This window comes from Betta splendens, chromosome 4 (assembly GCF_900634795.4).
Source record: "Betta splendens chromosome 4, fBetSpl5.4, whole genome shotgun sequence".
In the NCBI taxonomy this organism is placed as follows: domain Eukaryota; kingdom Metazoa; phylum Chordata; class Actinopteri; order Anabantiformes; family Osphronemidae; genus Betta; species Betta splendens.
Window position 1 is genome coordinate 5,836,572 of NC_040884.2, and position 14,184 is coordinate 5,850,755.

General features: G+C 44.3%; 1 protein-coding gene across 6 annotated transcripts in view; it reads left to right on the top strand.

The window, feature by feature from the left end:
• rabgap1l (RAB GTPase activating protein 1-like) overlaps positions 1 to 14,184 on the top strand; it is a 65,984-nt gene that overhangs the window by 45,933 nt on the left and 5,867 nt on the right. For 5 of the 6 annotated variants that reach the window (XM_029148275.3, XM_029148277.3, XM_029148278.3 and 2 more), the window contains 5 exons: positions 206 to 331; positions 1,481 to 1,624; positions 3,498 to 3,539; positions 7,146 to 7,274; positions 13,598 to 13,690. In XM_029148275.3, coding sequence (XP_029004108.1) covers positions 206 to 331; positions 1,481 to 1,624; positions 3,498 to 3,539; positions 7,146 to 7,274; positions 13,598 to 13,690 — 534 coding nt within the window. Of the gene's footprint in view, positions 1 to 205; positions 332 to 1,480; positions 1,625 to 3,497; positions 3,540 to 7,145; positions 7,275 to 7,705; positions 10,574 to 13,597; positions 13,691 to 14,184 lie in introns of those variants that run through there. The other variant, XM_029148280.3, reaches the window with a different exon arrangement.

A 14,184-nucleotide genomic window follows, 5' to 3' on the forward strand; every position in this document is an offset into this window, starting at 1 on the left:
CAAACACAAATTCATTCAGAAAAATGTGTTTCTGCAAAGCTTATGTATCATTGGAGCCCAGCGGTAAATGACATGCAGATAAAAGTCAGCTCTCTTTCGTTATCTACACATCTTCCTTGTATCCGCCGTAGAACTCTATGTATTTACTGTAACAGGCAGCCATTAGCTTGATGTTCATACCATGAAGTTGCCTGTGTGCTCTTAGATGCCCGAGGAACAGGCCTTCTGCGTGTTGGTGAAAGTCATGTATGAGTACGGCCTCAGAGCTCTCTACAAGAACAACTTTGAAGATCTTCACTGCAAGTTTTACCAGCTGGAGAGGCTCATGCAGGTTGGTAATGTGTTTTATTTGTAAAATGTAATAAGGATGATGTACAATGTAATATAACATGGATGAATTAATACTGTAGATGGAGCTTACTGTATCTACAAAGAAAAGGCTCCTTCTGCTTCACAATGTTGTGCTACGAGGCCCCAATGCTATGCACTGATCTCTGCTTGGTTGCTTTGTTCACTTGTCACGCGTGCTCATTCTAGCTGTTAACCAATGCTCTCATGGAAACGTTACAAGTGCCATAAATTTGTACAAATTATATTTCTTTATATTTTCACGTTCCTGGGAGTAACTGATCCCTGTTCAGTTTAGTCTCTTTGACTCAAGGGTTTGTACAGAAGCAGTGTTGTAAAACAAAGTGACCAATAGAAAGTGCAAAGAGCAAATGAAATTCCGTTCTCCATAAAAGCTTGTCAAGTTGGATATAAAGCTTTGGGGTGCGTTGCGTTAGCACTGATTGCATCATCTGGGGGCTTCAGCATGTTTGTTGTTGCCTGGCTTTTGGTCTCATAATATAACAAAAGTCAAAGTGTGTGTGTGTGTGTGTGTGCGTGTGTGCGTGTGTGTGCGTGTGTGTGCGTGTGTGTGCGTGTGTGTGCGTGTGTGTGCGTGTGTGTGCGTGTTCATTTGCCATCCATCCTGCCCCTGCTAGCAGTCAGTTGAGCATCCTGATGAACTCGGTTAGCATTGACCTAAGGGGCCCTTTGAAAGGATGTTAGCATTGACTGCTAATTATTAGCATATTGGTGGGAGCTCACTATCTGATCCAGTGGGGTGTCATGTAGCATGGTAAGTGTCAGATGCCAGCGCAAAGTGGATGGCTGGATTACGTTTTGCTAATTTAATCCTTTAATTACTGTAAATGCACAGATGTTAAGAAACACATTTAAAAACACTGAAGCCTGCATTTAATGTATACAGTAAGTTGACAGCATTTTCTTAGTATATAACAATGTGTTATGTACATTTTATTTGGCTTCTTCTTTTGTGGTTGTCTCACTTTCGTAAGGGATCATCTTCCCTGTGTGGCACCATAAAGCCAAACCATAAAGTATGAGAAAACTGGCATGTTGTAAAATTGATATGGAGGAACCACATCTTTACGCTCTCCTCCTCTCGCTTCTCCTCCACTATCGGCTCATGCAGGAACAGCTTCCAGACCTGTGGTCGCATTTCCAGGAACTTAACCTGGAGGCTCACATGTACGCCTCCCAGTGGTTCCTCACCCTCTTCACTGCCAAGTTCCCTTTGTGCATGGTTTTCCACATCACTGACCTGCTCCTCTGCGAGGTAAAATGTCACTCACTGCACTACATGAAATTGGCATCACTGAAGGAGGATTTGTTCGGCATTGCCTGGAGTCCAGTCAGGTTGAGCGTCTGAAAATAATTAGAATGGATGTAAGGACGAACGTCAGGAGAAGGGCAGAGGAGCAGAGGTTTGTTGCTGAGAGGGAGGTGGCAACCATTAATGTAGGAGGAAGGAGACAATGTAAAAGGTAGAAAGAGAAGGACTGACAGATAAGACCTTTCTCCCTCCTCCACTGACCAGCTATCACTGGCAAGTAAAAGGCAGAAGGGAAAGATATACCAGGAGCAGCATTAATCCAGCTGCGTTTTGCCCTTCGGTCTCTGAGCTAATCAATAGAAATGTGCCAATCAGACTTTTTAGGGTTGATACAATCACTAATTTAATGCCATTACGAACGCCTACGCCGATACCCATCACTGGTTGCCGCTTGTTCTCCAATGGTTTTTACCGAAAGCCCATGCGCAGACGCCCCCCGGAGGCCTCCTCCAGACTCACCTGCTGTCATCCACCTGGGCCAACTTGGCTTTGCCTGTCACAGACGTATGGAAATGGAAATGTTTGTTCAAAACAGTGACTTTGGATTAAGATTATGTTCGCGTTTTATTTAAAAATGCAGCCTAAATGCGCTCCTCACCCACCCCCTCCCCATCCTCCACCTTTCTTTCTCCTTCTGCCCTTCTGCATTACCTTTTCCTCTTCCTTCCTGCTTCGGCCCCAGGCAGAGCAATTAAAAGTTACCTTGCTTTTTCTCACCCATTGAGCCGCATGATGAGAATCTGCTTGTTAAAACAGAATTTCCATCCCCGCCTTCCTGTCTGCTTTGCCTTACTCATAGGCCTCTCCACCATCTTTACCCTGAACCTCTAATTATCCACATGTTTTCCTTGTTTTCTGCCTTTTCTTTACTTTCCTACTTTTTCTATGTAGATTTCATTATTTCAACTGACTTTGATCAAAGTACCCCCTGTCATGGATTTTTCTCGCCCTTCACCAACTTCACTTTTTTCACTATTTTTTGTCCTGCTCTTATTTATCTTCTTCCTTTTTATCCTGTTTTGTGAACTTACTTTTGCAGAGATGCAGAGTCCACATATTTTGTCCCTAAACCTGTTCGCCTGTCGCCCCCCCCAATCTTTTCATCCTTTCTCTTCTCCTTACAGTATTTCTAAGTCTCTCTCCTCAGACACCCACTACTGTGCGTTACCTTTCTTTCTTTGGTGCTGTAGCTCCATCTTGAGGCTTGCAGGGATACTGTAGGTTTGTAAAGACATTGCTTCCCCCGGTTTTTCTTTCTCAGGTTATTTTTAGGTCTTCCTGGATATTTTTAGCTCTGTGTTGCCATGTGAACTGGTTGTCACAGAGACTAAGGAGATGGGTGTTCCCATGCCGAGCTGACAGCAGCTTCACATTTCCTTTGTTTCTATGTTTAAAATAACAATAGTTTGAAGATTAAACAAGGAAGAAAGGGCATAACACAGTATTACATTGTCTATGTAGGTGCGTACACTACATACAGTAACTAAAATGGGCACAATCCTTCAACAGTCACAATAAGCCTTACTCTGATTTATGAAAATATAACACAAGAAACAAACAAAACACGGAAGCTCTAGGATTTCTTTTTAATATTGCTAAGAAAAACCTAGAGTAGGGAATAAAGGATAATATGTAAACAAACATTTATTTATATAAATTAATACATTATACAGTAACATCTATAAGTTCCTACTGTATGTGTAGCGAAAAACTTCTGAATGCTATACTGTAAACCACAATTGGTTTATGTTTTTCAGTTCCATTGTGTCAGCAGCAGATTAAGATGAACATCAAAGTTTTGTTTTCTGTTTTTCAGGGTCTCAACATCATCTTCAATGTAGCTCTGGCCCTGCTCAAGGTTTGTACCGTACCACCTTTTATTAATAAATTTTTTCGCAGGTTTGCTGCTCTGCAATAGCTCCAGTTTCCTTTTTCAATCATTAGGTTGTATTGATTTTAGTAACAGAATAAACAAATGTTTCTTTGATGAGGAAACAATTGCCTATCTGGAATTAAGGAAATCTTAATTGCACATTAGATTTAGGACAGTGGTTATACTGTTAAACTTGTTCCTAATGAGAATGGTTTAACAAATTGTGTGTGTTGGTTTGTTGGTGTTTCACTACTCCTAGTGCTTAGGTCAAAAATTGTATTTTCACGCAAGGAGGTGAATTTTTCTTTTTAAGCAAGCCTGGATGCTGCTGTGATGCAGCAGAATGTGATTATGCACAAGTAGTGAGTCTGACCAGTTTGATGATCTACAGCAAACCCTTAACAATGTCTGTTTCTTTCTTTCACTTAACAATGTCTGTTTCACGTTAACTTTGGATACCCAGTAAAACTGCATACTTTGCAGGAAAGGTTTGGTGCATAACTTCTGCCTGGACATCAGATCTGTTTGCGGTGGAATGGATCGATGGGCTTTGGCATCGACTGTCATTGCATATTGTTCAATATGCCCATTAATGTGATGCAACAGTCTTTGTGCATCTTACAGTGAGAGTATAAGAGAGTATGTAAGTTTTCTTGGGTAGTTACAACATTGTTAATTGTCTCAGTAATCTGTTTCAGTGGTACTGTAAAACATTTAAAGGCAGTTAATTCTACATCTTTTTGAACTAAACAGCTCAATATCAGGAATTATTAATTTTGTTATAACATTATATATTATTTAAGCTAATAGCCTTCAATTCAAACCCAATTAGAACACTGAATTATTAATTTATGAATGTTTAATGTTTATAAGTCATTTTGAGTGTTTTGTTCAGCTTGTGTTTATACATGACTCAGACTAGAGGCTAGAAAGTCAGGACACAGAAAAATAACATTTGCTATAATGTATTCTGTGTCAGCGAGAGACGGATGTAGTGGATGCTGTGGTCTCTAATGGGGAGGATGCGAGGAGGGTGTAGGGGGCTTCCACTGTCTGCCTCTTATTGGCCAGGCATGACGGCATTCTCTCACGAGGCTCCCTCCTCCCTCCTCCATCATCCTCTTCTCCAAGCTCCTCCCTCCAACTGTGTTCGCCTCCCTCGCTCTCCTGCTTAGCAGTCTCCAGCTACATCACAACAGGATCATAAGCTACAGCGTTAGCATTCTGGACCCAGAGGCAAACGGCTTGGCTTTTTTTTTCCCATTTCCATTTTTTTTCTGCATCATCTTTACCTCCACCGGGGGCTTTGAGCTTCTTGTCTTCTTCAGTTCTCTTCTTTACCTCCTACTCTTTTACCTCCTCCTTCTTCTTCTTCTCACCTCTGCCCACCACCCAGTCCTCTGCAGCGGAGACACCCCTTGCTAACTGCTAGCCGTCAGCTGTTAGCATTGTAAAGGATACGTTTAGAGAGGGAGACGGAGGGGCAGGGAGTTAAAAAGCTGGACATGGGAAACTGATTTGTTTGCCCCGCCTTGGCCTGGACAACCACTCCTGATACCACAACATAATCATAAGACCCACTTACCCTGTCTCTAAGGAGCAAAATTGACTTTCCATCTGAGGGAGTTGACTTTCCATCCTAAGGATCTACCAACTGTCAAAGAATGCTTGGCTGCTGCTGCTAATGGGAGTCTGCCTGAGGGACCAACGCTGAACCCATACTGTAGCTGTTTACTGGGCTGGGCTTCGTGCTCTGTGTGGGACTGGCACTGGACGGAGCTCGGAACAGACGTGATGTTACTGGAGAGAGAGAGACTTGCATGCATATAACAAGCTTTGCTGCCTCCTTTCACTCAACTCATGCATATCTGCCTTGAATCTGAGTCATTGAGGTCAGCATCCATTCAGGCGTAAACCAGCGCAAATATGCAGCGCATCATCTTCCCTTAAAGGCAGAATAGTGCCACACTGCCACGCTAACGGGCCACGTCTGCCCTGCTTTTGTCTTTTCAGAACCGCCAGCTCAGTCCTAGGCTGCAACTCTTCAAATAAAAGGATTTTTTCTTTTATTTCGGGCAATTTTACATTTCAAAGAAACCAGAAATCGTGTCTGCTTTGAACCAGGTGAAGCCTCCGATTGGGAACCTGGGTAAAATAAATCAGCGGCTTTGATGTGTCGTCTCACAGATACTGAGCCTGGAGCTTTCAGGCCAGTCAGCTGTGCAGACTGAGGGGGTTTTGCTCCGACTTTGAAGTTTAGCAGGAAAAAAATATAAAAAAAAGGTGGAGCACTTATCCGTCGTCGCTGTTTGCCTTAGCAGCAGCCCACGTGTGGAGCAGCTTTGTTGCTAGGCAACCGCGCGCTGGATTGGAATCGGTTGGTGGAGTTTGGCAGGGTGAGATGACATTAGGCAGCGGGACTGCATTTGGGAGGGAGCCTGGCAGGTAGCCGGAGGACTCGGCAGCATGACAAAACCAGCGTGGCCACATCATCTCCCAACTGTTGCTTTGACACACGCCGCGGCCAGTTCTGGGCTCTGACAGGGGCACAACCTGAGCCGCCTCCACCAGATGAACTGAATAAGTCCTAACATCTGGAGCTGGATGCCCTGGGTGTCTGGACAACTTTCATGAAGTTGGCTTGCGAAGTCAGGCACGTTGTTCTCCAGGGCTCAGGCAGTTTGGCTGGACATTGACCACACGCCGCCCCCTGCTCTCTCTCCGTCCCAGTTACAGCCAAGCCCATTGGAACCTCTGGACGACACCCTGGAGTCATCTGCCACCCTGGCCCCAGAGCGGGATCGCCCCTCTCCCTGCCCCTGCCCCCGTCCACCACCGTCTCCCCCACCCTCCCCTCCGGCCTCTCCTCCCCCTATCCCGGCCCTCGCCCCCCATCTGCCCCTTCCAGCAGTGCACAGGGCTGTGGAGGATGGAGAGGGCACAGCCCAGGAGAGATCCAACAGCAGTCAGGCCTCAGCGGACTCGTTCTGCAGGGTGATGGGTCTGCTTGGAATGGGACACCGGCTTTTCGTTCCCAGGCTGCTAGCGGTGAGGGGGGACTTGAAAACTTGATGAGGACAGAGGATGGGAAATAAGCCTTAGAATAGTCAATCTGTTAATCTGCTTTTGAGACTAGAAAAATGTTCAGATAACTTTTATGTCCTTATGATCTTCAAACTGTCCCTGACCTGTCAGTTTCCTTTTGAGCATATGAGCTTATGTGAATTTAGAGTTTATATTTAGTGTTGATTTGTTTTCTCACCACAAGATGGTGGTGTTGTGATTTTGAACAATTGTTTACTTATCACAGTGGTGGTTTTTGTTGTATTCTAGACATTTGCTATGAGTTGATTTGAGATCAAACAAATAATATACGATGACTAGAATGATTTAACAGTACAGCTGATCTACCATTCAAAGGTCATGCTTCATTGATGATTTGACAATCAACTTTCAGACTTGAAGTGTTTGTTCTGGTTAAGAGGCTTCTTTCTGTTTCGGTGCTGTGCTTTCCTCGTCAGACTCTAAATAGCCTTGGTTTTGGTCACCACTAACTCCACTCTCCTCCCATCTCCCCATGTCTCGTTCCAGACATCGAAGGAGGACCTGCTGCAGGCAGACTTTGAAGGCGCTCTCAAATTCTTCAGAGTCCAGCTACCTAAACGCTACAGAGCTGCGGAGAATGCCCGCAGGCTGATGGAGCAGGCGTGCAACATCAAGGTGAGCAGCTCTGCAAGCAAAGCGTGCTGTATTTGCTGAGCATAAGTCGCATATCTTCCCCAAACCAACATCAAGCCTTCAAACATTTAGAACGAGAATGAGTCAAACATTCCTGACACTGAGAAACTCCAGAACTGCATGCTTGTCATTTCAGGACTGATTATAAAATTAACATACACATGTAGGAAACATATTCCCCCTATTTTTCTCTTACCATACTGAAAATTGAGTGTGTGATTTGTCCCAAGACATTGCTTTCTTCGTGTCGTAGCTGATGGACATTTGTTTTCTATGTTGTTTTTTTTTATATGTTCCTTTGATAGATGGACACTGTAGGCATAGTTTCTTTTAAATCCTACACACACACACACACACACACACACACACACACACACACACACACACACACACACACACACACACACACACACACACACACACTCTCTTCATCATCCTCTTACTGACCTTAATGAGGCTGCTGGCATTTGGGGAATTTGCTGAGGAGACCAAAGCACACAGTGTGTATGATATTGCTGGTGTGTCTGTGTCAGCACACCACAGAGTGTGTTTAGACAGAGGAAGGAAGGAGTTAACAGAGGACGGTGGATAAGAGAGATAATCATCCACCCTTCTCTTTTCTCTCTCTGCTCTGTATGTCTTTATTCCTCTATGCAGTCAATGTTCAGTTCTGGCGTTTTTCTGACTTTCTTGGCCAGAGGTTCTTGTTGGTGTCTGTTGGTGGGCAGATTGTGTCAGAGTCACTGTGGGGACATGTTGCGGGATGCTGTTTACTCTCCCAGGGTGTTTTTCTACATACAGGATATCCTGCGTTGCTTATCTCTGGTGCTTTGGTAGCGTTATGGTATTCTTGCACAATCCTGCAGCATTGTGACATATTCCATACAGTATGTTTGTATGTTTAATGCAGCTCCCACCATTCTTACTAATGAAGAAGCTTGTTTTTTTACACACACCCTTCCGTTTTACCAGTAATTTATTCACACAAGCCTTCTTGATCCAAAGGGACAGTCTGATGACCGTCATTATTGCTGCCGATCCTCATGCTGTATTTATTTTTCACACTTCTCTCTCTCACCCGAGCGTTAAACAATTTTTCACTGCTGAGTTTTTTGGCCACTCTTTTCGCATTTGTCACAAAAGGTGTTATTAGAGCAAAGCCACCTACTGGAATACTGCAAAAACTAAAGCAAGAATCACAATTTTGCGTCTGTCTATTGATACAGTATTTAAAATAGAATATTCCCCCTGGATTGAGGTATTTGGGGCAATCTCTAAAGAAAGAGGCAGATGTAAGAGAAGACTGAGGAAAATGAGGAGAAGGAGTCTTGCTTGTTTAAAACTCCTCCTCAGTGACCTTGTTTTCACCACAGACTCTTCAGCCAACTCAAAGCAGTTTTTGACAGATAAGAGATGCTACACCATCTTTTTGCCTCACCACCTAGCACAATGCCACCACATCAAATAACACAGTCAGCCAGGCCATCAGGTCACAGAGCTTCAACACACACATGCCCGACTGCAGGAGCTCACATCACACCTTATCATCACACCACGTCTCATCGTTATTCGCAAAATATCCGAAAATATCCACAATGTCATGTTTTGAATATGGTTTATTTTCTGTAAGAAGAATCTGTAAATCACCTTTGAGGACACTCAGGTTTTCTCACGTTTTTAACAACAGTCCTATTATTAATAAATTAATTCATTATATTGAGGGATTTAAATAAATGATTAACTTACTAAATAATTGCAGATCAGTGGCTTTGGCCACAGACACTAGAAGAATTTTGCCAGAATTGCCATTTTATCTAAGCTGCTGAATGACTCAACACAAAATCAAAACCTCAAGACGGAGACAGCTAGTACTGTAGATCCAGTAATTTCACTGGAAGAGTGCTGCTCCACCGCTATCAGGGAAAATGAGAGAACAGCCCGTCCTGCCACTTCGTTCTGCCTTCTCCTCAGTCCTGCCTTTGACTTTCTTTCCTCTGTCAGTGTCTAAATCAGATCAGCTGAACTCAGTAAGCTGCTTAAAACAGCAAAAGAATTTACTGGCACCTTGGCTCCATGAACACAACGGGTTGGGTGGCTTAGCCTTTCTGGGGATTACGGGAAGAATTTGAATTTGTCAGCCCTCTTGAACAATCTGCCGGACCACAGCTGGAGTGATGACTTTTCAAGGGCTTTAACTGGGGAAAAAAGAGGAGCGAAATGTTCTACATTCATTCACTGCTCAAGGTTTGACTGATTAATCCAGTGTTTGCTAAATCTCTTTAAAAGAAAAGCCGAACCTCAACAGGCTGAACATAGACTGTGAGCAGAGAGACTCAGAATAGTTTATAGAGAAGCAGAGACTTACTGTAAGTGCATGGATGATCTAGAAGCTGCAAAGGCCGTCTCAAAAAGACAATGAGGGATGAGAGATGAAGTCACTGTAAGTGTCTTTAACCTAGACCATATTATATAGAAGCGTATGAGGTGTTTGGAAACATTGTTGATATTTTCGTCTCCTTTGGGAGGAAGGCATCGGTGAAAACAGTCTTGAAGTCGCTTTTACTTCACTTCCTGGGTTTTACCGTTAAAATGATGTGCAACAGTGAACGATGACTGCGGTTGATCTGACAACTTCCTTCCTTTCTCACACACACACACACACACACACACACACACACACACACACACACACACACACACACACACACACACACACACACACAGATAAACAGGACTTTATTATTACCAGCAGCAGAAAACAAGAAAAAAAGAACTTCTAGACTGTGACTTGAGCGAGAGTCGTGTGAGAGTGGGGGCGGGTAAGAGGAACAAATGAGACGCGGAGGGAGAGAGAGAGAGAGATGTACTCAGTCAGTGGAGAGGAGGGAAAAAGCAATGCAATCCTCCTGTGTCGCACACGACTAGTGTTACAGAGAGAGAGGGAGACAAACAGGTGTGTTGTGCTGCCCTCCCGCTCCACCTGCCCCTCCTCCCTGTGGGCGGGGCTTCGCTCTTGAGGGACTCTTGAACGCGGCCAGATGCCGTCTCCACTCTCTCAGAGAAGCCCGGGCTGTCGGCTGCACTCCCGTCTCTGCCTTCTGCGCCACTAGTTCCCGTCCGCGCCCCCTCTTCGCTGCCGGGAGCGAGCAGGTGGCAAGATGATGCAGGAGGTGTCCATCATGGTGGCGTACGACGCCCACGTCGTGGACCGGCCGGGGGAGGACGACGCTCTGGCTTGCTTGGTCGCCCACTCCAGACCTCCCCGAATCCCACGACCGGTGGTAGGTCTGTCCCTCCCTCACTTTGTTTCCTTCTCTGCTTCGCGTGAAGACGTTCCCCGCCGGCGCTACAATCTCCTGTGCTCCTCAGCTGTGAGATAGGACGCACAGAATGCACTGGCTCATTATTTACACACCTTTATCATTTTTTACTTCCATGTGGTAAGTTGTATGTAGTCCTACTGTCTGCGCGGTACGTGGGTGTGTGTTGTGTTCCTGGCAAAAGGAAGCATGCTTTCTCGATTCACACACAGTCTGATTGTGGCGGTCGCTTTTTTTTCCAATTAGGAGAGAAATTGGGAATCAGCAGAGAGCATGTGCATGTCTGTTTCCCTCACATGGATAATTGAATTCAGTGGCCTAGTTATAGCTGCGATGCCCAGTTGGGTTTGTCTTTATTTCAATATTCAAACTCTAGAGCTGCCACTTTGTCTGAGTCAATGGCGTTTCTACACACACACACACACACACACACACACGCACACACACACACACACACACACACACATATACACAGCCAGCATGGCTGTACTGCAACTGCATGTGATCTTAGCTCGGACGTGTGGGACCAATTCCATTTTCTGCTTGAAGGATTCAGGTCAAGAATCTAAAAGCGGGACCGGTACCATTCAGTACTGTGGCACCTGTCTTAATGTGCATCACCTGATCCAGTAACCTCTGTCCTCAACTCTACTGTTAACAAAGAAAGCTGTAGGGAGGGATACACGATTTGGTGATGTGTGGACTACTCAGTGCCCATAAGTGTCTGTTTACCTGCTTTACAATCCATGCTGAAGTGGCTTTGAGCAGGAGGCTGAGCCTGTTGCTGTAGCTGAGGCTTTGTTCTGCCCCTGGAATTACAGGAATAGGTTTGAGGTTTAGTTTTTCTTCCCTTACTGTGAAAATGCTTGGAGTGTTCCAGTAAATATGTTAGTTACTCGGAGTACGTTCCTGTAGTACTGTTGATAACATATTGTTTGCCATCTCAGATTGGTCACTTACTTGTATCTTGCAGAGTGATTCTACATGCATGTAAAGGTATAGAACGAACAATGACTCTAACACAATAATGCTGCAGTGTTTGTGTGATTTAGGGGCGAAGGCAGGCAGCAGGTTACGTAATCAGTCGCTGGACTCAGGTTTGTCTTTTGATAGTTTAACCTGACTTAACAGTGAGAACAGCATTGGCCTTACATGCAAAACCCAATGAGGGGTGAATCACTTCTTGTTGTCATAATAGAAAACCTCTTTACTCTCTCAGTAAAACGATGTTGGTAATGATAACATCCAAAGATGAGCATAACATGCCACGAAAATGGTTGATTGAAAGGAGAGACATTCAGAAGGAAATATGATGAATAATAAATAAATAATATTAAATAAATAATTTCCATCTACACTAATACACACGAGCTAGAAATGAACTGGTGTGAAAGTTGAACATCAAGGAGGGAAATATAAAAATGTTTTGTTGTAGTGAAGCTGTCGACAACCAAAAATCTGTGACACAGTCACTATGTAATAGATTACATAGGTCTCATTCTGCTGGAGAATGTTCAAAAGCTGTAAATGACAACCGGAGACAAAGATGTGGGTTTAGACGAGGTGTAATGTTTTCATCTCCCGAAACCAAAGCTGAGAATCTGGAGGTGTGTTAAACGATAGGAAACATAGACACGTCGCTCGCCCGCCGTTTCTGTGCAATATCAGACTTTTCAGTTTACGTCTATGAGGGCGGGAGGAAACTTCTACTCAAGATATTGTCGTCTTGGTGTGTGGTTGTCAAATGAAAAACTGTAGCAGAATTTGGGGTGTGAAAAGAGCAGCAAGCGACACATGACAGTAACAACAGGCAGCACAGACAGAGACACGGCTCTGGGGCTGAGGAAACCTGCTCAAAGGTGCCGAGAGGAAGAAGCTGTCACCAGCTACAAAGGTCCACTTCTATCGCTTTGACCACAGAACTTTAACAACATTTTCATTTTCAACAGTCAGACGCTCACTTCCTCAATCCGTAGCCGTGTGGAGACTGACTGGAAACTCTGGCTTATTGAAAACCAAACGGTTCCATTAATCCACCCCCCACCACAACGACAGGGTGGCTCTGTGGCCCGCTAACTGCTGGCACCTACATCACAAGTCGGCCAGATGAAGTAGTCCGTCCAGTTTCACTTATCTGATTTGTGTGTATGAAGGAAACCTGCACCTGCAGGCTACTTGATTTCACTATTTTATTAGTGGTGTGGACGTCTCTGCTCCTGGCTACAGTACATGTTATGCTCTATTTATTATTACCAAACTGACTTGCATGTCAATAGTTATTATAACTGTTAACTATTATAGCAGTTAATATTTATTTACTAACTCCACCAGTAAATGAACTAATGAAAGCTCCGGGACGGCTCCATCCTGTGTCCCGTTCAGCGTTTGTGTTGTTCACATCAGTAAATTGGTGAAATTAGAGCACGTCTCTGTGGAAGCTGCCTGGAGACCCCATCCCTAACGCTGGGTGCCATGGCAGCACCGTTTCCACACAGGGGAGATAACGTTACCCCACACAACCAGCAGCCCAGTATCTGCAGCAGGGTTGTCTCAGGTGTCCCTGTTTGGTTCAGAGCTCTCTGCACATGTTTTGGCTCCTTGTAGAAAGGTTATAGTAAGAATATACACAATGGTTTGTGCCACATTATGTCTGTGTGCAGCATCATATCCAGTGTGAGAATGGGGCGCGTTGATAACGACAAACAGAGGAGATGATAAAATGAGGAGGCTGCGCAGTATAAAATGAATGCTGTGCAGCATTAACCTCAACCCCAGTGTTTCAACAGCAATATTCACCTGAGTACTGTATATGTTGACCACGTTGCACGCTCTGCCACTTTCAGTTTCTCTTTCCTGCCCATGGTCATATGGAGTACACATGTGTGGAGGACTCGTCGTATGTTTTGAATGGCAGATGATTTTTAGCATGAAGTCCCGCACTTTTACAGTAAATGAATCGGGCCAAAATGTTGGTGTTGTTTCCAGGTGCCAACCAAAAAGCTGAAGAAGTTCGAGAAGGAGTATCAGACGCTGAGGGAGAGCCAGCTCCAGCAGGAGGACCCCATCGACCGATACCAGGTAGGATTCCAGCCACACACCCACAGATGTGCAGGTTGTCCCTTCTTTTATTCCTGTGTGGGATGATACAGCTCATATTATTTTTATTAGTGTGAAAGCAGTATTATTCCACGTTCTTGTTCAGATGGTGTTGAAATAAAATCAGTTTTTTTTTGTAGCTCTGTTGTTAAATATAACTTCTTCCAAGATTAGAAATCAATTTTTTTTTCAAATTATCCCTTTTAATATTTCTGACACTGTTCTGTCATGTGACTTCCCACCCAGCACCGACCCAAACATCTAGAACATTTATTTTTGGGTACAGCTGTCAAAGGTTCAGCCGCTGTGATTCATCTCGTCTGATACTTGTAGGTAGAGGCAGATTTTAAAGAGGCTCTCAGCAAACTGTCAACACACAGCTTCCCTCCGTTTCATCACATCTAGTCAAAAGCCAGGATAAGTTGGCAGGAGCTGAAATAGAAACTGAAGTAAAAGCTGATACTTACAGTGTCTGT